Source organism: Thalassophryne amazonica, chromosome 2 (genome assembly GCF_902500255.1).
Source record: "Thalassophryne amazonica chromosome 2, fThaAma1.1, whole genome shotgun sequence".
In the NCBI taxonomy this organism is placed as follows: domain Eukaryota; kingdom Metazoa; phylum Chordata; class Actinopteri; order Batrachoidiformes; family Batrachoididae; genus Thalassophryne; species Thalassophryne amazonica.
The window spans coordinates 21,493,544-21,518,183 of record NC_047104.1 but is presented as its reverse complement, the minus strand read 5'-3'; the positions used below and the strand labels follow the sequence as shown (position 1 = coordinate 21,518,183).

Genomic DNA, 24,640 nt, shown 5'->3' with positions numbered 1-24,640 from the left:
GGAACATGTCCTGCCTGTTAAACAATTTCTCATATACTCACTCCACTGAAAGCCATCAAAAGCCGCCTGGATTTTACAAATGGTTATCAACACGGAGGTGTTTTCCTGTGCGCCGCACCGCGTCGGCTGCGTCCCGACGCGCGGATCCGTCCGCACGTCTTTCATTAAAAAAATCTCCTTTAACAGTGGAATATCCGGATAAATGCTGAAACCGATTTCTTCTAAAACTTCTCTGTTCTCTCATGACGTCCTGGATCAATAGAGCCTGAAATGTGGAGGTTTTCAGCTTGAACAGGCTGATGACGCTGCCTGAGAGCGCTGCGCGACGTCTCGCACCGTGGGTAGTCCTTAAAGCGACAGAATCACCTCAAAATCTGTCATCAGCCGTTAACATTTTCACTGAAAACCAGCTTAATTTTTCGAACCGTGTCCACTTCGATGTGTCTCACAGGTTTAGAAAAAAATTTGATCAAACAACGCGCCAGTCTCTCAGCAACTTCTCAGACAAAGGAATTCCGACGAGGGGCTGGATGACTCCTCCCACAAGGAGTGCTCACAGGTGAATGACGTCACCGACAGGCGTGGAAAAACTCACGCATGCGCACGAGGGTTCAAGTATGTCTGACGTAAAAACATATGAATGAAATCCATATAGTTTTTGAAAAAAATAAAAAGGACCGTTACTTTATTGACAGCCCTCGTATACATATATATATATATATATATATATATATATATATATATATATATATATATATATATATATATATATATATATATATATATATATATTAGTGCTGGATTAACTTGATGCCAAATTCTGCATTCACAATTTTTAGACATTGAACTGTCCTCTGCACAAGTGAATTCCTCATTTTGCTTCCATGTCTCAGGTGTTGTCCATAAGAGTGGCTCTTGCAGGCCGAGAACTATGAAGAATGCATTTGTATTCATTGTCACAAAATTACAGCTATTGTTTAAATCATTCAATGGCAATAGTGTCTCAACAGAATACTGCTTATTAAAGAAATATATGGGATTATTTGTTGAAAAGAAGTAAAATTTTCATGAATATATACAGTGAGGCAAATAAGCATTTGATCCACTGTCGATTTTGCAAGTTTTCCCACCTACAAAGAATGGGTCTGTAATTTTTATCATAGGTACACTTCAACTGTGAGAGACAGAATCTACAAAAATAATTCAGGAAATCACTGTATGATTTTAAAATAATTAATTGGCATTTCCTGCATGAAATAACTATTTGATACAATAGAAAAACAGACCTTAATATTTGGTACAGAAACCTTTGTTTGCAATTACAGAGGTCAAACGTTTCCTGTAGTTTTTCACCAGGTTTGCACACACTGCAGCAGGGATTTTGGGCCACTCCTCCATACAGATCTTCTCTAGATCTTTCAGGTTTGGAGTTTTAGCTCCCTCCAAAGATTTTCTATTGAGTTCAGGTCTGGAGACTGGCCAGGCCACTCCAGGACCTTGAAATGCTTCTTAACGGAGCCCCTCCTTAGTTGCCCTGGCTGTGTGTTTGGGGTCACTGTCATGCTGGAAGACCCAGCCATGACCCATCTTCAATGCTCTTACTGAGGAAGGAGGTTGTTTGCCAAAATCGTGTGATGCATAACCCCATCCCTTCAATATGGTGCAGTCATCCTGTCCCCTTTGCAGAAAAGCACCCCCAAAAATTATGTTTCGATGCCAGTGCTTCACGGGTGGGACGGTGTTCTTGGGGTTGTTCTCACAGATATGATGGACACAATATTTCACATTATTTATGTCGCCCATGGGGAGGAATGGACATGTATCTGTATTGTAAGATCTAGTATGAATATAACAGCCTGTTCAGATCTGCGGCGGCATACACTGTGCGACACACTGACCTGTAGTGGCACATGGTGCTTTTGGTTTGACTGCACGCTGTTCACATCCACTGCACATGATGAATGTGTGCCACATACATGTTATTACATATCAACATTTCCTTTGCCCTCCCTGGCCAGGGTCCAGTGGAGGTGGACACACGTGGCACAAGCAGGACATGCCGTGACTGCTCCATCTCAGAGCACAATCAACCACGATCAGATTGTTTCAAATGCTGTTATGATGCCATCAGAATATGTAGATTGTGATCAGATGGTGCACAAACTGCACATACACCACCGTCAGATGGGTGTCCCATCTCAACAGCACCAAGAGTGTTTCGAACTGTGCAATACACTTGGGACACCAGAGCAAATTGGACCAACTGTGTAGACTGCTCTGAGACTGCTGTCCGTCCGTCTTCAGCCGCAGTTTGACACCTCAACACTTCCCGACTATGGGACTATCTGTCATTCTGACGCCATTCGGCCTCAATCATCCTGTGTGTGATGGAGGTCTCAGGGTCACGGGGGGCTGGAGCCTATCCCAGCAGTCATACGGTGTGAGGCAGGGTACACCCTGGACAGGACACCAGTCTATTGCAGGGCCACATATAGACAAACAAACCTGTGGACAATTTAAAGTTTCCAATCCATTTAAGACATCCGTCGCACATACCATGAATGAGGCCGAATGGCGTCAGAATGACGAACCGGCCCACGACCAAAAAGTGTCGAGATGCAGTCTGAAAATGTTGAACAGCATTCTCAGAGCAGTTGACATGGGCGGGCCCATTTGCGCGGTTGCCTCAAATGATTTACACATGTGCAAAACACTCATGGCGCAGTCGAGGTGGGACACCATCAAAAGGCAGTCAATGAGCAGTCTGAGCGCAATCCCACTGCATCTACATATTCGTACGGGCATCATAACAGCATTTGAAACAATATGATCATGGTCTGGGGAACCTCAAAATGGATTTGACACGTAAAATCCTGCCAGAATGTCTCACTTGTGCCATATACATGCACCTCTACTGGATCCCTTTCAGGGAGCACAAAGGAAATGTTGATATGCAACATGTATGTGGTACGCAGCCATCATGTGAGTGGACGTGGACACTGAGCAAACAAACCGAAAGCATCATCTGTCAATGGTCCCTGCAATGTAGTTGAACAGGATGCCCCCCCCCCCCCCCCCCCGTAATACACATATTACAACATGTTTACCATCGAACTCTGTCGGAGGAATGACAGTGGAACTGTTTCTCCAGCCCATGACACCATAAATAAACATGTGAACTCACCTCCGTTTCAACCTCGGGTGCGCGTCACAGCGCAGGGCAGACAACAGCCAGGCGCTATAGCCTGTGGTGAAGCCCCTCTCACCCTGGCTGCACCGTGTGCTGACAACATCGGCTCACAAATGTCTTGTCCACACGGCATAAATATATCCCATGTCAGGCGCTGTCCTGCGGCGTGTGGCCACTTCTCCATGTACTCCATGTGTTCATCACATTGCCGCACACCAATTATCTGACTGGGCACCTAAGTGCACAGCTTCACCATGTACTCCATGTGCTTATCCCACCGCCGTCGCAGTAGTGTGTCCACGAGCACAGTGCTGACAGTCCATCATGTGTGGGACACGCATGTCCTTCCTGCCCGCGCAATGTCCTAGTTACAGTTCAGCACGTGGCTGCAGTTCAACATGTGGATACAATTCGACATGTGGGTGCAGTTCAACAATTGGCTACAATTCAACACGTGGCTACAATTTGACACATGGCCGCAGTTTGACACCTAGCTACAGTTCGGCACGTGGCTGCAGTTCAACATCTGGCTCCTGTACGACACCTGGCTACAGTTCGACCCGTGGCTGCAGTTTGACACGTGGCTGCAGTTCAACAATTGGCTACAATTTGACACGTGACTACAGTTTGACACATAGTTACAATTCAGCACGTGGCTACAGTTTGACACATGACAGCTGTTGTTCTCATTTCAGGCTGCTGTTGTCAACCTGGTCTGACCATCCAGCTGATCATGGTGTCGAGCTGAATAGGCTTGAGAAGTCTCTCTGGTACAGTGGCTGAGCTCATATTAGCTGGATCAATCTCAGTGCAATTTTCAAAAATGCTGCACCTGGATTTGACACTGTTATGTATGGTGTCCCTCAGGGTTTGGTTCTTGGCTCACTGTTACCTTCCCGGGATGTTGCAACATTACGGAAGATCATTGATAGCTTTGGGCTGAACTTTCATTTTTATAAAGAAGACATGCAGTTGTGTTTGCCTGTGTTTGATGTAGGCGGGGCTTGAAATTGCCACTATGGTAAACTGAAGCCTGCATCGTTGCAGTGATGAGTTGGATTTCCACTAACTTCAGAAAAGACTGAGATGATGGTTGTTGGACTACCAAAAAGAAGAAACCCATTTGAAACCAACCTACTGGATGATTCACTGGATGACATTGACTGTTAGGCACATTGATTCTATTTACTCACTCGATGAGGACCGGGGTGATCCGCTTATTCGCTGGCTGTTGCCCGAGCGCACACCAGTCTTGGTTAGCATCTAACAACCAGACATAAACTGAAATCGATGGGCATGATCAATGTTTTTAAGAGAGTTTCAAGATAAATCTGCATTTTCCATGCTGTTACTGTGCTGTTACATTTATTCAAACTCAGTCCTACATTTGTACAGCCAATATTTGTTAAAACAAATAAAAAAAGAGGATCAGACTATTTATATAATAGACCTGAATGAATTTGTTAGTCCCAGTCCAAATAGAAATAATACCATCAGTTTGTCAAACACACTATGTCTGCCACGACACCAGATAGTAGTCTGATCCTTAATTCATTTCATTGTGAAGTTAAGTTAACGATAGGGAATAATCAGGGGTGAAAGTAAGCGCTTTGCATGCTCACATCATATTAAAGATATTAATACTAAAGGCTGCTCTTAACCCACCTGCAGTGCCGCTTTTACGCAGCCAGCGCTTCTCTGGGAAAATTTAAAATAAAATAAATAAGATGAAACAGCTACGCCGGCCAGATGAAAGTAAAACTAGTCACTCATTTCTGGACCAAGTTGAAAGAATCTGAAAACACAACACGAATATGGAGTATATCAGAGAAGTTAATCTCATTCGTGTATATTCTTATATTAATAGAATATACAATGTCAAGCGACTGTCATGTGACCCACCAAATTGACAGGAAAAAAAATAACATTTCCATTCTATGAATTTGCTCTTATAGAGTATCTCAGGATGGAAAACCTGATGTAAAGAAAAATCCTGAGGCTAATTAAAAAGCAATAAATTGAGACATAAAAATGACTGATCAGGTTTTTTAATGGAAATTCATTGCGATCGGACGGGACATTTTATCCAATGTGAGTGAAAATCCGTTATACAAATTCCGTTATATACGTATTACATGGAAAACCATACAAAAACTTTGGCACTTTTTTGTCTGGTGACTGCAAATATCTAGTTTATACGATGATGGTTTATGGTTTAGGTGAGTTTTACTGTACATGAGACTGAACAATAAATTTACCTCTCAAAACGTTGATGATGAAGTCGCTTCCATCCCATACAGCTGACTTCATTTTCCCAAATTTTTCTCCTGTTCAGATCTCAAAGGAATCTGTACATCCTGAAGCCCGTGTTGTGTCTATTTGTGCATCCAAACACACAACAACCTGGCCTTTTTTTTTAGCAAATAAATAAATAAAATAGCTGGATTTACATGACAGATTAACAGCAAACGCTATTTTGAAGCCAAGATGGCACCACGAGTCATGTGACCATTTTTTTTGACTCGTCATGTCATTACTCTCTCAATCAAGGGAATCTAATTGTAGTCATTTTAGTCATTTCCCCACATCGTTAATATTACATATAGTGCATACTTATGAAAGCTCACTCCACAAAGGTTGTTGCTGCACCCAAATGCTGCACAAAAAAAAGCATTTTCAGATCACTTTAACCCAAGTTTAAGTCAGCAAATAATCTATTTCTATTTAATCTAATGCCTAATGACCCATAATAATGCTAAGCAAGATGGAGGCTGCCTGGCAACAGCTCACGAACTGCGTCCGCCATCTAGTGGATTAAATAGAAATTGATGATCGGGCATCTTGGTCTTATTTTTGTTGAGTCTCCATGATTTGATGCACATTGTCAGGACAAGAGCAGCACTTTTTCATTTGTGAAATGTTGCAAAGATCAGACCAGTTTTTTTCTGGGGTTGATGTGGAGATACTGATCCATGCTTTTGTGTTGTCCAGAACTGAATTTTGTCATGTTCTGGTTGCAGATTTGCCATTTGAAACATCAGAGGTGACACCAGTGCTGACATCTCTCACTGGCTGCCTGTCCATGTGGGGGCGGACTTGAAGGTTTTGTTGTTCATTTTGAAGATTTTGCAAGGTGGGCTTCCACGCCAGTATCTGCCACCGGAGTATGGAAGTTTTTGTAGAAAAAAAACAAACCGATATCCAGTCAAGGCCTATAATGGTGTAATTTATGGTGAAAGCTGCATCATAACAACCCTAAGCAATCAGGAAAGTTTGAAGCACATTAAAAAATGTGTGATGTTGGGACACACTGATCCACAAAGTGTGAATAATTGATGCAAACTGTGCAGATATGTGGAAAAATGAGCAAAAGCAAGGACATGAGCGAATTGAGAACAGATTTTGGGGCAGCATGTCAGAAAAAAACTGGAGCATCAGGCCTGAAAAGCATCTCACTTGAATTTTGCATAACTGGACCCACACACCACACATCCTCCTTTACTTTTACACATGACTTTTTTCCATGCATCTTGAAATTAATAATTAAATAATAAATGACTAATGGATGAAGGGGTGGGGAGGGGGTGATGGCAGAGTGGTTAGTGCGCTTGGTTTCAGAGCAGAAGATTCCCGGTTCAAACCCCACCCTTACCAACTTTCTCTATATAATGTGGAGTTACCTCAGGAAGGGCATCCTGCAAAAAATGTACCAAATCAACATGCAGATCCACCTCGGATCTGCTGTGGTGACCCCAAGTGACAAATAAAGGGAGCAGCTGAAGGGGCTTACTTTTACTTGAAATGAATCATTTCGGCTTTTATGTGGATTTGGCTGCTCTGTTATTTTGATGCCTGGCTACAGTTTAACCTAAAATTTAAATACAATGCAGACTGTTTTCTGTTTTGGCGCGAGCGGTGAGCGGGAGGTGAAAATAGGTCAGAGTGGGGCGTGGTCATGAGTGTAGCGATCTCCTCCTGAAAAGTGTGCCGCGCTTTTCAGCAGGACACAGTTTTGAGATGAACACAGAGACTAGCTTTGCTGAAAATTGCGGTAATTACCACAAGAGTACTACGCAGACTGTGTGGAGAAGCACTGTGTGGTGCACGTGCACATCATGGGACTCGCCCATACTTGGGTGTAGTTGCTAACAACAGCAGGAAACATGAACTTTCCCTGATATTTTAATAAATTGGACCCAATTTCTGCAATGGAAGCCCAACATAAAACATAAATGAAGTTGCATGAAAATGAAAAGAACCAAAACTTTTACATGCAGTGAATCCAGAATCTATTCAGAGTGCTGCACTTTTTCCACATTTTGTTGTTACAAGGCTTATTCCAAAATGGATTATATTATTTTTTTCCTCAAAATTCAACTCACATCACCCCAGAATGACAATGTGTGTGTTTTTCTTAGATTTTTGAAAATGTATTAAAAAACAACAACAACAAAGAAATCACATAAGTATTCACGCAAAGTGGCACCACAAACTCACACACAAGCACTTAAATTAACTGACGAGATCAGTGACTGAATGAAGCTAACTGACAACACTAGCTCACACAAGCACTCTAACCGACGAGGTCACTGACTGAAGGAAGCTAACTGACACCACCAACTTACACACACACTCTAATTAACTGACAAGGTCACTGAATGAATGAATCAATCAATCAATCAATTTTTTTATATAGCGCCAAATCACAACAAACAGTTGCCCCAAGGCGCTTTATATTGTAAGGCAAGGCCATACAATAATTATGTAAAACCCCAACGGTCAAACGACCCCCTGTGAGCAAGCACTTGGCTACAGTGGGAAGGAAAACTCCCTTTTAACAGGAAGAAACCTCCAGCAGAACCAGGCTCAGGGAGGGGCAGTCTTCTGCTGGGACTGGTTGGGGCTGAGGGAGAGAACCAGGAAAAAGACATGCTGTGGAGGGGAGCAGAGATCGATCACTAATGATTAATGCAGAGTGGTGCATACAGAGCAAAAGAGAAAGAAACAGTGCATCATGGGAACCCCCCAGCAGTCTACGTCTATAGCAGCATAACTAAGGGATGGTTCAGGGTCACCTGATCCAGCCCTAACTATAAGCTTTAGCAAAAAGGAAAGTTTTAAGCCTAATCTTAAAAGTAGAGAGGGTGTCTGTCTCCCTGATCTGAATTGGGAGCTGGTTCCACAGGAGAGGAGCCTGAAAGCTGAAGGCTCTGCCTCCCATTCTACTCTTACAAACCTAGGAACTACAAGTAAGCCTGCAGTCTGAGAGCGAAGCGCTCTATTGGGGTGATATGGTACTACGAGGTCCCTAAGATAAGATGGGACCTGATTATTCAAAACCTTATGAGTAAGAAGAAGAATTTTAAATTCTATTCTAGAATTAACAGGAAGCCAATGAAGAGAGGCCAATATGGGTGAGATATGCTCTCTCCTTCTAGTCCCCGTCAGTACTCTAGCTGCAGCATTTTGAATTAACTGAAGGCTTTTTAGGGAACTTTTAGGACAACCTGATAATAATGAATTACAATAGTCCAGCCTAGAGGAAATAAATTGCATGAATTAGTTTTTCAGCATCACTCTGAGACAAGACCTTTCTGATTTTAGAGATATTGCGTAAATGCAAAAAAGCAGTCCTACATATTTGTTTAATATGCGCTTTGAATGACATATCCTGATCAAAAATGACTCCAAGATTTCTCACAGTATTACTAGAGGTCAGGGTAATGCCATCCAGAGTAAGGATCTGGTTAGACACCATGTTTCTAAGATTTGTGGGGCCAAGTACAATAACTTCAGTTTTATCTGAGTTTAAAAGCAGGAAATTAGAGGTCATCCATGTCTTTATGTCTGCAAGACAATCCTGCAGTCTAGCCAATTGGCGTGTGTCCTCTGGCTTCATGGATAGATAAAGCTGGGTATCATCTGCGTAACAATGAAAATTTAAGCAATACCGTCTAATAATACTGCCTAAGGGAAGCATGTATAAAGTGAATAAAATTGGTCCTAGCACAGAACCTTGTGGAACTCCATAATTAACTTTAGTCTGTGAAGAAGATTCCCCATTTACATGAACAAATTGTAATCTATTAGACAAATATGATTCAAACTACCGCAGCGCAGTGCCTTTAATACCTATGGCATGCTCTAATCTCTGTAATAAAATTTATGGTCAACAGTATCAAAAGCAGCACTGAGGTCTAACAGAACAAGCACAGAGATGAGTCCACTGTCCGAGGCCATAAGAAGATCATTTGTAACCTTCACTAATGCTGTTTCTGTACTATGATGAATTCTAAAACCTGACTGAAAACTCTTCAAATAGACCATTCCTCTGCAGATGATCAGTTAGCTGTTTTACAACTACCCTTTCAAGAATTTTTGAGAGAAAAGGAAGGTTGGAGATTGGCCTATAATTAGCTAAGATAGCTGGGTCAAGTGATGGCTTTTTAAGTAATGGTTTAATTACTGCCACCTTAAAAGCCTGTGGTACATAGCCAACTAACAAAGATAGATTGATCATATTTAAGATCGAAGCATTAAATAATGGTAGGGCTTCCTTGAGCAGCCTGGTAGGAATGGGGTCTAATAACATGTTGATGGTTTGGATGAAGTAACTAATGAAAATAACTCAGACAGAACAATCGGAGAGAAAGAGTCTAACCAAATACCGGCATCACTGAAAGCAGCCAAAGATAACGATATGTCTTTGGGATGGTTATGAGTAATTTTTTCTCTAATAGTTAAAATTTTGTTAGCAAAGAAAGTCATGAAGTCATTACTAGTTAAAGTTAATGGAATACTCAGCTCAATAGAGCTCTGACTCTTTGTCAGCCTGGCTACAGTGCTGAAAAGAAACCTGGGGTTGTTCTTATTTTCTTCAATTAGTGATGAGTAGAAAGATGTCCTAGCTTTACGGAGGGCTTTTTTATAGAGCAACAGACTCTTTTTCCAGGCTAAGTGAAGATCTTCTAAATTAGTGAGACGCCATTTCCTCTCCAACTTACGGGTTATCTGCTTTAAGCTACGAGTTTGTGAGTTATACCACGGAGTCAGACACTTCTGATTTAAAGCTCTCTTTTCAGAGGAGCTACAGCATCCAAAGTTGTCTTCAATGAGGATGTAAAACTATTGACGAGATACTCTATCTCCCTTACAGAGTTTAGGTAGCTACTCTGCACTGTGTTGGTATATGGCATTAGAGAACATAAAGAAGGAATCATATCCTTAAACCTAGTTACAGTGCTTTCTGAAAGACTTCTAGTGTAATGAAACTTATTCCCCACTGCTGGGTAGTCCATCAGAGTAAATGTAAATGTTATTAAGAAATGATCAGACAGAAGGGAGTTTTCAGGGAATACTGTTAAGTCTTCTATTTCCATACCATAAGTCAGAACAAGATCTAAGATATGATTAAAGTGGTGGGTGGACTCATTTACTTTTTGAGCAAAGCCAATAGAGTCTAATAATAGATTAAATGCAGTGTTGAGGCTGTCATTCTCAGCATCTGTGTGGATGTTAAAATCGCCCACTATAATTATCTTATCTGAGCTAAGCACTAAGTCAGACAAAAGGTCTGAAAATTCACAGAGAAACTCACAGTAACGACCAGGTGGACGATAGATAATAACAAATAAAACTGGTTTTTGGGACTTCCAATTTGGATGGACAAGACTAAGAGACTGTTGTGTGGGCCGCTGAAGAGGAGGTACTGCTGGCCCACCACCACCAGAGGGCGCCCTGCCTGGAGTGCGGGCTCCAGGCACCAGAGGGCGTCGCCACCTGAGATGAGCAGCCAGGGTGACAGCTGTCACCCATTATTGGACACAGCTGTTTCTACTCGGCACCAAGGTATATCAGGAGGACGGCGTCTCCACCTCAGTGCCGAGATATCGCCTAAGACTGAGGTAGTATCTCTGCATTCTTATTCTGATTAACCAGCTAATCATTAGTTAACCTTTTCAGGATTGTTGACTGCTAAAAGCTATATTGCTTGGATAAGTACTCACCTTCCTGTTGTGCATTGACAAGAGGTGGAGGCGGCTTCTCCCCTCTTCGTTACTGGGTGCTGTCGCATCACACCTGTGTGTTGTTGCTCTCTCCTGCCAGCAGTACCGGATCCGACGAGCGGAGGCAGTGGCCACCTGGGAATTCGGGACTTGGCGGTTCCAGTATTTCCAGGGTTCGGTGGCAGGGGAGATCGGGGTGGTTCCGGTTCGACTGAGACGAGCGTCTCCTACCTTCGAGCCTGCCCACACGACACCAGCAAATTCGACCCCAAATTGTGATTGTTGTACTTATTGTGCTTGTTTCACAATAGTAAACCTTGTTATTTATCTTCCTCCATTGTCCGTTCATTGCGCCCCCTGTTGTGGGTCCGTGTTCCTACACTTTCACAACAGGATATCTCGGCCAGCGTCATGGACCCCGAGGGGCATCAACCGGCTGTTGAACGGCCACTGGAAGACCAAGGCGCGGCGGAGGCTTCAGGAGGGGTAATCGGTGAGTTGCAGCGGATCCTCACCGCTTTCACCTCTCGGATCGACTTAATGACCGAACAGCACGTGCTCCTAAACCGCAGGGTGGAGGCTCTCGCCGCACAAGTGGAGGCGCGCCCTTCGGGCGCCGCTGCGGCTCTCCCTCCTGAGGACCCTGCGCGCGAAAGCAACGTTCCTCTGGTCGTTCAACGGTCCCTTCCTCCGTCCCCAGAAGCCTACATAAGCCCTCCAGAACCGTACGGAGGCTGTGTGGAGACGTGCGCGGACTTTCTTATGCAATGTTCGCTCGTCTTCGCTCAGCGTCCCGTGATGTACGCAACTGATGCTAGCAGGGTAGCTTATGTGATAAATCTGCTTCGCGGGGAGGCACGCGCTTGGGCTACAGCGCTCTGGGAGCAGAACTCACGGCTCCTTCAGTCATACGACGGGTTTGTACGGGAGCTCAGAACGGTGTTCGATCATCCCAACAGAGGAGAGTCCGCTTCAACCGCATTACTGTCCATACGACAGGGACGTCGGAGCGCAGCTGCCTATGCAGTCGCCTTCCGCATCGCGGCTGCGAGATCCGGCTGGAATAGCACTGCCCTCCGCGCTGCCTTTGTAAACGGACTGTCTCTGGTCCTAAAAGAGCACCTGGTGGCTAAGGACGAACCGCGGGATCTAGATGGGCTCATTGATCTAGTCATACGGCTTGACAACCGGTTAGAAGAACGCCGTCGGGAACGAGGCGAAGGGCGTGGCCAGGCACGGGTCGTCCCTCTCCCTTCCGGGTCCGATCGAGTTCCGCCGTCCCCACGCTCCTCTGTTCCGGCGCTCCGTGCGCTTACGGCTCCCCCTGCTGACGAAGCTATGGACACGAGCAGGGCAACATTTAGGGCACCTGGAGCACAAAGGAGGCGGGCCCACGGAGCTTGTTACGTTTGTGGCTCGAGTGAGCATATGGCAAACAAATGCCCCGAGCGGTTAAACTCCAACGCCCGCCCCTAGAGACTGGGCCAGGGGTGGGACAAAACATTCACGTGGGACACACCCACATTGCTACACGACTCCCAGTCATGATCCTGTTTGAGGATTCGACCCTGAAGGCCCCAGCACTGGTGGACACGGGCTCTGAGGGGAATCTGCTTGACAGCAGATGGGCCAGGGAAATAGGGCTCCCTCTGGTGGCTCTTACCTCGCCTGTGCAGGTTCGAGCACTAGATGGCTCCCTACTCCCACCAATTACACACAAGACACCTCCAGTAACTCTGGTAGTGTCAGGCAACCACCGGGAGGTGATCGAGTTCTTCGTGACTCAGGCCACCTCCCGTGTGGTTTTAGGGTTTCCATGGATGTTAAAACACAATCCCCGGATTGATTGGCCGTCCGGGGTGGTGGTTCAGTGGAGCGAAACCTGCCATCGGGAGTGTCTCGGTTCCTCGGTTCCTCCCGGCTCCCAAGCTAAGGAGGAGGTCCGAGTCCCGCCCAATCTGAAGGCGGTGCCAGCGGAGTACCATGACCTTGCGGACGTGTTCAGCAAGGATCTGGCTCTCACGCTTCCTCCCCACCGCCCGTACGATTGTGCCATTGATTTGGTTCCAGGCAGTGAGTTCCCGTCCAGTAGGCTGTACAACCTCTCACGGCCGGAACGCGAATCAATGGAGACCTACATCCGGGACTCATTAGCCGCCGGGTTGATCCGGAATTCCACCTCACCGATGGGCGCTGGTTTCTTTTTTGTGGGTAAAAAGATGGCGGACTTCGTCCATGCATTGATTACAGGGGGTTGAACGAGATCACGGTTCGCAACCGATACCCGTTGCCCTTGTTGGATTCAGTGTTCACCCCCTTGCATGGAGCCAGAATCTTCACCAAGCTGGATCTTAGGAACGCGTACCATTTGGTTCGGATTCGGAAGGGAGACGAATGGAAGACGGCATTTAACACCCCCTTGGGTCATTTTGAGTACCTGGTCATGCCGTTCGGTCTCACTAATGCTCCCGCGACCTTCCAAGCGTTGGTAAACGATGTCTTGCGGGACTTCCTGCACCGGTTCGTCTTCGTATATCTAGACGATATACTCATCTTTTCTCCGGATCCTGAGACTCATGTCCAGCATGTCCATCAGGTCCTGCAGCGGTTGTTGGAGAACCGTCTGTTTGTGAAGGGCGAGAAGTGTGAGTTCCACCGCACTTCTTTGTCCTTCCTGGGGTTTATCATCTCCTCTAACTCCGTCGCCCCGGACCCGGCCAAGGTTGCGGCGGTGAGAGACTGGCCCCAACCCACAAGCCGTAGGAAGCTGCAACAGTTCCTCGGCTTTGCTAATTTCTATAGGAGGTTCATCAAGGGCTACAGTCAGGTAGTTAGCCCCCTGACAGCCCTGACCTCTCCAAAAGTTCCCTTCACCTGGTCGGACCGGTGCGAGGCCGCGTTCAAGGAGTTGAAACGGCGCTTCTCGTCTGCACCAGTTCTGGTGCAGCCCGATCCTAGCCGCCAGTTAGTGGTTGAAGTGGATGCCTCGGACTCAGGGATAGGAGCGGTGCTCTCCCAGAGCGGGAAGACCGATAAGGTCCTTCACCCGTGTGCCTATTTTTCCCGCAGGTTGACCCCCGCTGAACGGAACTATGACGTCGGCAATCGGGAAACTCCTTGCTGTGAAAGAGGCCCTCGAAGAGTGGAGACATCTGTTGGAGGGAACAGCCGTGCCATTCACGGTTTTCACTGACCATCGGAACCTGGAGTACATCAGGACCGCTAAGCGTCTGAACCCCAGGCAAGCCCGCTGGTCACTGTTCTTTGGCCGTTTTGACTTCCGGATTACCTACCGCCCCGGGACCAAGAACCAGAGATCGGATGCATTGTCCCGGGTGCACGAAGATGAGGTCAAAGCGGAACCGTCGGATCCCCCGGATCCCATCATCTCGGAGTCCGCTATCGTGGCCGCCCTCACCTGGGACGTGGAGAAGACCGTCCGGGAGGCCCTAACCCGTGTCCCGGACCCCGGAAACGGACCAAAGAACAAACTATACGTCCCACCAGAGGCCAGGGCCGCAGTCCTAGACTTCTGTCACGGTTCTAAGCTCTCCTGTCACCCGGGGGTGCGAAGGACCGTGACAGTCGTCCGGCAACGCTTCTGGTGGGCATCCCTGGAGGCCGATGTCCGGGATTACGTCCAGGCCTGTACCACCTGCGCCAGGGGCAAGGCCAACCACCAGAAGACCTCAGGGCAGCTACAGCCACTGCCCGTGCCTCATCGCCCCTGGTCCCACATCGGCCTGGACTTCGTCACGGGTCTCCCGCCGTCCCAGGGAAACACCGTCGTCCTCACGATAGTGGACCGTTTCTCCAAGGCGGCCCACTTCGTGGCCCTCCCGAAGCTTCCAACAGCCCAGGAGACAGCGGACCTCCTGGTCCACCACGTCGTCCGTCTGCATGGTATACCATCAGACATCGTCTCCGATCGCGGTCCCCAGTTCACCTCACACGTCTGGAGGAGCTTCTGCCGGGAACTGGGGGCCACGGTCAGCCTCTCGTCTGGGTATCATCCCCAGACCAACGGGCAAGCAGAGCGGGCGAACCAAGACTTGGAGCAGACACTACGCTGTGTGACAGCCGCGCACCCGACGGCCTGGAGTACCCACCTGGCCTGGATCGAGTACGCTCACAACAGCCAAGTGTCATCAGCCACCGGCCTCTCCCCGTTTGAGGTGTGCTTGGGGTATCAGCCCCCCTTGTTTCCGGTGGTCGAGGGAGAGGTCGGTGTGCCCTCGGTCCAGGCCCACCTACGGAGGTGCCGTCGGGTGTGGCGTGCCGCCCGCTCTGCCTTGTTGAAGGCCCGGACGAGAGCGAAGACACATGCAGACCGGCGGCGGGCCCCGGCTCCCACGTATCGTCCTGGGCAGGAGGTATGGTTGTCCACCAAGGACATTCCCCTTCAAGTGGACTCCCCCAAGCTCCAAGACCGATACATCGGCCCCTTCAAGGTCCTCAAAATCATCAATCCCGCCGCAGTGAGGCTTCAGTTGCCGGCCTCGCTGCGGATTCACCCAGTATTCCACGTCTCCCGGATAAAGCCCCATCACACCTCACCCCTCTGCACCCCGGGTCCGGCACCACCTCCTGCCCGGATCATCGACGGGGAACCGGCTTGGACCGTGCGTCGGCTCCTCGATGTCCGTCGAATGGGTCGGGGTCTTCAGTACCTGGTGGACTGGGAGGGGTACGGCCCCGAAGAACGCTCCTGGGTGAAGAGGAGCTTCATCCTGGACCCGGCCCTCCTGGCCGACTTCTACCGTCGCCATCCGGACAAGCCCGGTCGTGCGCCAGGAGGCGCCCGTTGAGGGGGGGGTCCTGTTGTGTGGGCCGCTGAAGAGGAGGTACTGCTGGCCCACCACCACCAGAGGGCGCCCTGCCTGGAGTGCGGGCTCCAGGCACCAGAGGGCGTCGCCACCTGAGATGAGCAGCCAGGGTGACAGCTGTCACCCATTATTGGACACAGCTGTTTCTACTCGGCACCAAGGTATATCAGGAGGACGGCGTCTCCACCTCAGTGCCGAGATATCGCCTAAGACTGAGGTAGTATCTCTGCATTCTTATTCTGATTAACCAGCTAATCATTAGTTAAACCTTTTCAGGATTGTTGACTGCTAAAAGCTATATTGCTTGGATAAGTACTCACCTTCCTGTTGTGCATTGACAAGAGGTGGAGGCGGCTTCTCCCCTCTTCGTTACTGGGTGCTGTCGCATCACACCTGTGTGTTGTTGCTCTCTCCTGCCAGCAGTACCGGATCCGACGAGCGGAGGCAGTGGCCACCTGGGAATTCGGGACTTGGCGGTTCCAGTATTTCCAGGGTTCGGTGGCAGGGGAGATCGGGGTGGTTCCGGTTCGACTGAGACGGGCGTCTCCTACCTTCGAGCCTGCCCACACAACACCAGCAAATTCGACCCCAAATTGTGATTGTTGTACTTATTGTGCTTGTTTCACAATAGTAAACCTTGTTATTTATCTTCCTCCATTGTCCGTTCATTGCGCCCCCTGTTGTGGGTCCGTGTTCCTACACTTTCACAACAGAGACAAGCTTTCAAATGAATTAAAGCTCTGTCTGGGTTTTTGATTAATTAATAAGCTGGAATGGAAGATTGCTGCTAATCCTCCGCCCCGGCCCGTGCTACGAGCATTCTGACAGTTAGTGTGACTCGGGGGTGTTGACTCATTTAAACTAACATATTGATCCTGCTGTAACCAGGTTTCTGTTAGGCAGAATAAATCAATATGTTGATCAATTATTATATCATTTACCAACAGGGACTTAGAAGAGAGAGACCTAATGTTTAATAGACCACATTTAACTGTTTTAGTCTGTGGTGCAGTTGAAGGTGCTATATTATTTTTTCTTTTTGAATTTTTATGCTTAAATAGATTTTTGCTGGTTATTGGTAGTCTGGGAGCAGGCACCGTCTCTACGGGGATGGGGTAATGAGGGGATGGCAGGGGGAGAGAAGCTGCAGAGAGGTGTGTAAGACTACAACTCTGCTTCCTGGTCCCAACCCTGGATAGTCACGGTTTGGAGGATTTAAGAAAATTGGCCAGATTTCTAGAAATGAGAGCTGCTCCATCCAAAGTGGGATGGATGCCGTCTCTCCTAACAAGACCAGGTTTTCCCCAGAAGCTTTGCCAATTATCTATGAAGCCCACCTCATTTTTTGGACACCACTCAGACAGCCAGCAATTCAAGGAGAACATGCGGCTAAACATGTCACTCCCGGTCCGATTGGGGAGGGGCCCAGAGAAAACTACAGAGTCCGACATTGTTTTTGCAAAGTTACACACCGATTTAATGTTAATTTTAGTGACCTCCGATTGGCGTAACCGGGTGTCATTACTGCCGACGTGAATTACAATCTTACCAAATTTACGCTTAGCCTTAGCCAGCAGTTTCAAATTTCCTTCAATGTCGCCTGCTCTGGCCCCCGGAAGACAATTGACTATGGTTGCTGGTGTCGCTAACTTCACATTTCTCAAAACAGAGTCGCCAATAACCAGAGTTTGATCCTCGGCGGGTGTGTCGTCGAGTGGGGAAAAACGGTTAGAGATGTGAACGGGTTGGCGGTGTACACGGGGCTTCTGTTTAGGGCTACGCTTCCTCCTCACAGTCACCCAGTCGGCCTGCTTTCCCGGCTGCTCGGGATCTGCCAAGGGGGAACTAACGGCGGCTAAGCTACCTTGGTCCGCACCGACTACAGGGGCCTGGCTAGCTGTAGAATTTTCCACGGTGCGGAGCCGAGTCTCCAATTCGCCCAGCCTGGCCTCCAAAGCTACGAATAAGCTACACTTATTACAAGTACCGTTACTGCTAAAGGAGGCCAAGGAATAACTAAACATTTCACACCCAGAGCAGAAAAGTGCGGGAGAGACAGGAGAAGCCACCATGCTAAATCGGCTAAGAGCTAGTAGCTACGCTAACCTAGCGGATTCCTAAAAACACACAAAGTGAATAATGTGTAAATAACTTAGAGGTGATTCAGCAGAAGGAGTGCTTTAGTTAAGGCACGTAAAGATTACACTGGGAAACAAATCGTAATCTAGATAACTAGATCAATCTAACTGCGCAGATTAAACAGCTAACAGATACAGAAAAACACCGCTGTGCTCCGGAACAGGAAGTGATACAATACCGCAGTGAGAGCCAACCACCAGTAGAGGCAAGCAATCGAAACAGATTGCTTGCTTGAATGACGCTAATTGACACCACAAACTCACACACACACACACACACACACACACACACACACACACACACACACACACATACACACACACTAATTAACTGACGAGGTCACTGACTGAATGACGCTAACTGACACCACTAACTGACACATGCACACTCATTAACTGATGAGGTCACTGACTGAATGAAGCTAACTGACACCACGAACTTACACAAGCATACTTTAATTAACTGACGAGGTCACTGACTGAATGACATTAACTGACACCGCTAACTCACACACGCACACTCTAATTAACTGACGAGGTCACTGACTGAATGACGCTGACACCACTAACTCACACATGGAAACTCAAATTAACTCATAAGGTCACTGACTGAATGACGCTGACACCACTAACTCATACATGCCCACTCTAATTAACTGATGAGGTCACTGACTGAATGACGCTGACACCACTAACTCATACATATCCCACTCTAATTAACTGATGAGGTCAGTGACTGAATGACGCTGACACCACTAACTCACACATGCAAACTCTAATTCACTCATGAGGTCACTGACTGAAGGACGCTGACACCACTAACTCATACATGCCCACTCTAATTAACTGACGAGGTCACTGACTGAATGACGCTGACACCACTAACTCACACATGCAAACTCAAATTAACTCATGAGGTCACTGACTGAATGATGCTGACACCACTAACTCACACATGCAAACTCTAATTAACTCATGAGGTCACTGACTGAATGACACACCACTCACTAACTCTCTCACACACACACACACACACTCTAATTCACTGATAAAAAAAACACTGACTGAATGGCATTAACTGACACCACTAACTCATATATGCTCACTCTAATTAACTGATGAGGTCACTTACTGAATGACGCTGACACCACAAACTCACTCACACACACACACACACACACACACACACACACACACACACACACACACACACACACACACACACACACTCTAATTAACTGATGAGGTCACTGACTGAATGAAGCTAACTGGCACCCCTAACTTACACACGTACACTCTAATTAACTGATGAGATTGCTGACTGAATGACAATAACTGGCACAACTCACAGAAGTGCAGTTTAATTACTGACGAGGTCACTGACTGAATGATGGTTACTGACACCCCTAAGTTACACAAGGACACTCTAATTAACTGACGAGGTCACTGACTGAATGAAGCTAACTGGCACCCCTAACTTACACAAGCACACTTTAACTGATGAGGTCACTGACTGAATGACGCTAACTGACACTACTAACACACACGCACACTCTAATTAATTGATGAGATCGCTGACCGAATGACAATAACTGGCACAACTCACAGAAGTGCAGTTTAATTACTGTTAGTAAGCATCATTCAGTCAATGACCTCGTCAGTTAATTAAACTGCACTTCTATGAGTTGAGCCAGTTATTGTCATTCAGTCAGCGATCTCATCAGTTAATTAGAGCGTGCGTGTGTGAGCTACTGGTGTCAGTTAGCATCATTCAGTCAGTGACCTCATCAGTTAATTAGAGCGTGCGTGTGTGAGCTACTGGTGTCAGTTAGCATCATTCAGTCAGTGACCTCGTCAGTTAATTAGAGTGTGCGTGTGTGAGCTAACTTACACAAGCACACTTTAATTAACTGACGAGGTCACTGACTGAATGATGCTAACTGACACCAGTAACTCACACACGCACACTCCAATTAACTGACGAGGTCACTGACTGAATAAAGCTAACTGACACCCCAAACTTACACAAGGACACTTTAATTAACTGACAAGGTCACTGACTAAATGACACTAACTGACACCACTAACTCACACACTCACTCTAATTAAATGACGAGGCCACTGACTGAATGAAGCTAACTGACACCCCTAACTTACACAAGGACACTTTAATTAACTGACGAGGTCACTGACTAAATGACGCTAACTGACACCACTAACTCACACACTCACTCTAATTAAATGACGAGGTCACTGACTGAATGAAGCTAACTGACACCCCTAACTTACACAAGTACACTTTAATTAACTGACGAGGTCACTGACTAAATGACGCTAACTGACACCACTAACTCACACACTCACTCTAATTAAATGACGAGGTCACTGACTGAATGAAGCTAACTGACACCCCTAACTTACACAAGGACACTTTAATTAACTGACAAGGTCACTGACTGAATGACGCTAACTGACACCACTAACTCACACGCACACTCTAATTAACTGACGAGGTCACTGACTGAATGATGCTAACTGACGCCACTAACTCACAGACACACATTCTAATTAACTGAGAGGTCACTGACTGAATGATGCTAACTGACACCACTATCTTACACAAGCGCACTTTAATTAACTGATGAGGTCACTGACTGAATGATACTAACTGACGCCACTAACTCACAGACGCACATTCTAATTAACTGAGAGGTCACTGACTGAATGGCGCTAACTGGAACTAAGTGGAACTGATGAGTCATAAGCAATCTGTTTACTTACATTTTTAAAAATAAATAAATCAACATTGAGGAGCAGCTTGGATCGCAGGTGATTTTTTTTCTCCCCTGGTCTGTCTGTGGTTTGTGCAAAACTTCAGGAAATATCAGATCAAGACTCGGTTTTTGGAGTTACCATTCTGATGAGGCAAAAAACCCTCTAAACGTTTTCAGAAAGATGCTGTGACATCATTGCAGCAACCTTTCAAGCAACCAATCAGACGGAGCAAAACGTGTCCATATAGCTGCAAGGGAAATTTGTCTTTGTCATCATCATCATCATCTGTCCATCATCAGCTGATTTTTCACAAAATCTAAAAAAAAGTCTTATCTGCAACAGTAGATTGGACAGACACTATGTTGAGGGTGAGTGCTTTTATCACTGTACCATGAAGATAGTCATTAGCCTATGTCCAAGAGTTTGTAATCACAGCCCGTATTTAATGAGTTTAATAAGTTAGAAAGCAGGATAACGTGTACCGCTTTGTTAAATCAGATAAATATTTTTTGCACAGTTCAGTGTTTGTTATTCTATTTTTGGTTCATAAAGTATTTTAATGTTCAAGAAATAAAGCCTGTGTGTCATTACACTCTTCAACACTTTACAGCATGTCTTTTTCCTGGTTCTCTCCCTCAGCCCCAACCAGTCCCAGCAGAAGACTGCCCCTCCCTGAGCCTGGTTCTGCTGGAGGTTTCTTCCTGTTAAAAGGGAGTTTTTCCTTCCTACTGTTGCCAAGTGCTTGCTCACAGGGGGTCGTTTTGACCGTTGGGGTTTTTCTGTAATTATTGTATGGCTTTGCCTTACAATATAAGGCGCCTTGGGGCAACTGTTTGTTGTGATTTGGTGCTATATAAATAAAATTTATTTGATTTTGATTTGATTAAAGTGGGCAGCATTATCAAATTATATATGGAAATCTGGTGTGTGCCTGCATCAATAATCAAAAATACTGAAGGAAATCTGCTGAAAATTGGTGTGTGTGTTTCCAAATTTTAAAATAGTTTTGATTCTCTTTTTTTTATCCACATCAGAGGTCCAGATGTATTTCTTTTTTTAACTGATGTTTTGTTGTATATGGTGACAGAATCCTAAAAACCTGATCCTGGTGGTCCTGTTAAAATAAACTACAGATTTGTGTGTAATGAGCTGAATTCTGACGGACAGCAGGTGGAACCCGGGAAGACTTTTGTTGCAGTCTGCATCAGTTTCTGACCTGTGGACTGAAGGTCGGCATGTTGTGGAAGTCCTCCTTAAAGATGTTCCTCCTCTGGCTGCAGGGGCGCGTACACCGGGTGTCAGGGGGGCCCAGGTGCTGTGGGGAGTCCTGCTCTGTGGTTGAATCCGGATCTACCTCCATGGGGAAGTAGGAGATCTGCACGTGGCAGGGTGGGGAAGGCGGACTCGGGTACTGGGGCAGGTGGTGCAGCTTGTCCAGAGAGGCCGCTCTGCACTTCAGGTCCTTGCTGACCCCCAGAAAAACCTGCTGGCGCTCAGGTGGTCTGGGACCAGAAGGATGCTGAGGATGTTGGTGATGGAGGCGGGGGTCCGCGTAGGCCCCGCCCCTCTCGCAGTCACTGTGCGCATCCACGGACTGGTGCTTGTGGATTCTGGGCCGGTGGACGGGGGGAAGTTTGTCTCTGGTCACGCCCCCGTTCATCTGGATCAGGTTGAACATGGCGACCACGTCCGCGGCCAGCATCAGCTTGGTGGACTGCGGGTCCTCCAGGGAACCCCGCAGCTTGTCCTTGAACAGCGTAGCGGGGAAGGCCGGGTCCAGGCAGGCGGTGTGGAAGAGCAGGCTGCGGAGCCTGGACAGGTGCGCCAGGTCCAGGCGCGCGCACAGAGCCTTGCACAGGTCCTGGTAGGACATGGTCCGGTGCTTAACGTCCAGCTCCTCCAGCATCCGGACCAAGAACAAAGAGTACTCCTGCGGGAGGTCCATGATCCCGGATGCCAGAACCACAACAGGCAGATGGCAGAGATCAGGGACTCGGCTGTCTGGGCTCAGCCAGTCCAAGTTCTGGCGGATCCACCTGCGTGTTCTCAGCTGCAGAGCCGTGCGCGACGCGCGTACTCGACGCCCTCATCACTCACAGTCCGTCCTACGGTTCGATCCAGATCCAGTCACACCTCCGGACGCGCGCACGTCTGTCCAAACGGTCCGTTCTGCTCTATCAGGGTCCGTGAGCCGAGCAATCCGCCTGTCGGTGCTGCGTCAAGTTTTGTACAGCAACGCCACACGTACGGAAAGCGCTGTCAAAATAAGAGCCCGAGGCCTCGTTAAATCAGGGATTTTTTTAACGCGTATCTTCTAATTAAACGCATCACTTTTAATCATTATTCAGTCTTCTCCTGTTACTGTCGAAAAATAAAAATCTCTGTTTTTGATTTCCCCTTTGTTTCAGTTTATTGTTAATTTATATTTTTCTAACTTGAATCTTCTCAAGACTAACAAAAGTGATTTGGAATGAAAGAGCAAAGTGGTGTTTTGTTTTTAAATTAGGTGTTTTTTTTTTTGTTTTTTTTTGAAGCATCACCTGTTTGACGTCATACTTTATAACAGATTAATGATGGTGAATAATCCATTCATCCATCCATTTTCTATACCTCCTTTCTCCAGTTAAGGGTCAAATGGAGCTGGAGTCAAAGGGCGTGAGGTGAGGTACACCAACTGCAAATTATCAACAAGACAATTCTTGATAATTTGGCTAAGGGTATTTTAGCATTTCATTATATTTTTATTATATGCAGTGAAAGTGTGAATCTAAAATTTGTTGCAGCATGTGAATGCATTACAGTACAGTTTATGGGCAGAGTCTGTGGGACCATCCCCCAGAACAAATGCACACAGGATGAACTTTTTTAAATGTATTTTTCTCTTTTTACCCAAGGCCAAAATATGACCATCGAGTATTGCGAAGACTTTGCATCCATCTGTCCGTCTGTCCATATGTTTGTGCTCAGCTTGAATACAGTCGTATTACTGCCAGGGTCTTCAAATTCACAGGGAACATTATTGAAACACAGATGTTGAACAAGTTCAAAGATGGCTAACCTTGACCTGTTTTAAGAGGTCAAAAGTCACATTCTGTTGTCTATCTTTATGCTCATACGTCCGGGGATAGTTTAGCATGGCGTTATATTTTTACCCGAGGCCATCAAATATGGCCTCAGGTATTGTGAAGGCTTTGCGTTTGTCCATCTGTCCGTCCATCTGTCTGTCTGTGCTTCAAATTCACAGGGAACATTCTTGGGACACAGACCTTGGACAAGTTCAAAGATGGCTAACCTAGACCTAATTTAAGAGGTATTTTAAAAGGTTAAAATCTCACATTCTGTTTCCTATTTTTATGCTATAAATCATGCAAATCTGTTTTGAGGGGGGGGGGGGGTGACAGCCAATCAGAGTTGAGCAGCACTGTGACATCACTGGCTGGTCTCTCTCTGGCACTACAAAACTGCTTCGTTTCTGTAACCTAATAACACCTCTGGAGTGACAGCTCGCGGACATCAACATGCATCAGATGCGATCAAAGCTAACTTACGCTCTTTTCAAAAGCTCATGTATGGGCACACGTACGCCCTCCTGCAGGTGGCGTTAAAACGTAAATAAAATATTGTTTATGACTGATTTTATCAAGATTTGAGATTTTGATCTTGTCTGTTTCTATTTTCTGGTCTGTTTTGTTATTTTTCTGATTT

At 46.5% G+C, this 24,640-nt stretch overlaps 1 protein-coding gene across 1 annotated transcript in view; it reads right to left on the bottom strand.

Moving 5' to 3' along the window:
* The window catches only part of minar1 (membrane integral NOTCH2 associated receptor 1), a 78,830-nt gene extending 55,673 nt beyond the window's left edge, over nucleotides 1-23,157 (bottom strand). The window contains 1 exon segment of the mRNA XM_034184231.1: nucleotides 22,152-23,157. Coding sequence (XP_034040122.1) covers nucleotides 22,152-22,880 — 729 coding nt within the window. The 5' untranslated portion in view covers nucleotides 22,881-23,157.
* Between the last annotated feature and the right edge of the window lie 1,483 nt (nucleotides 23,158-24,640).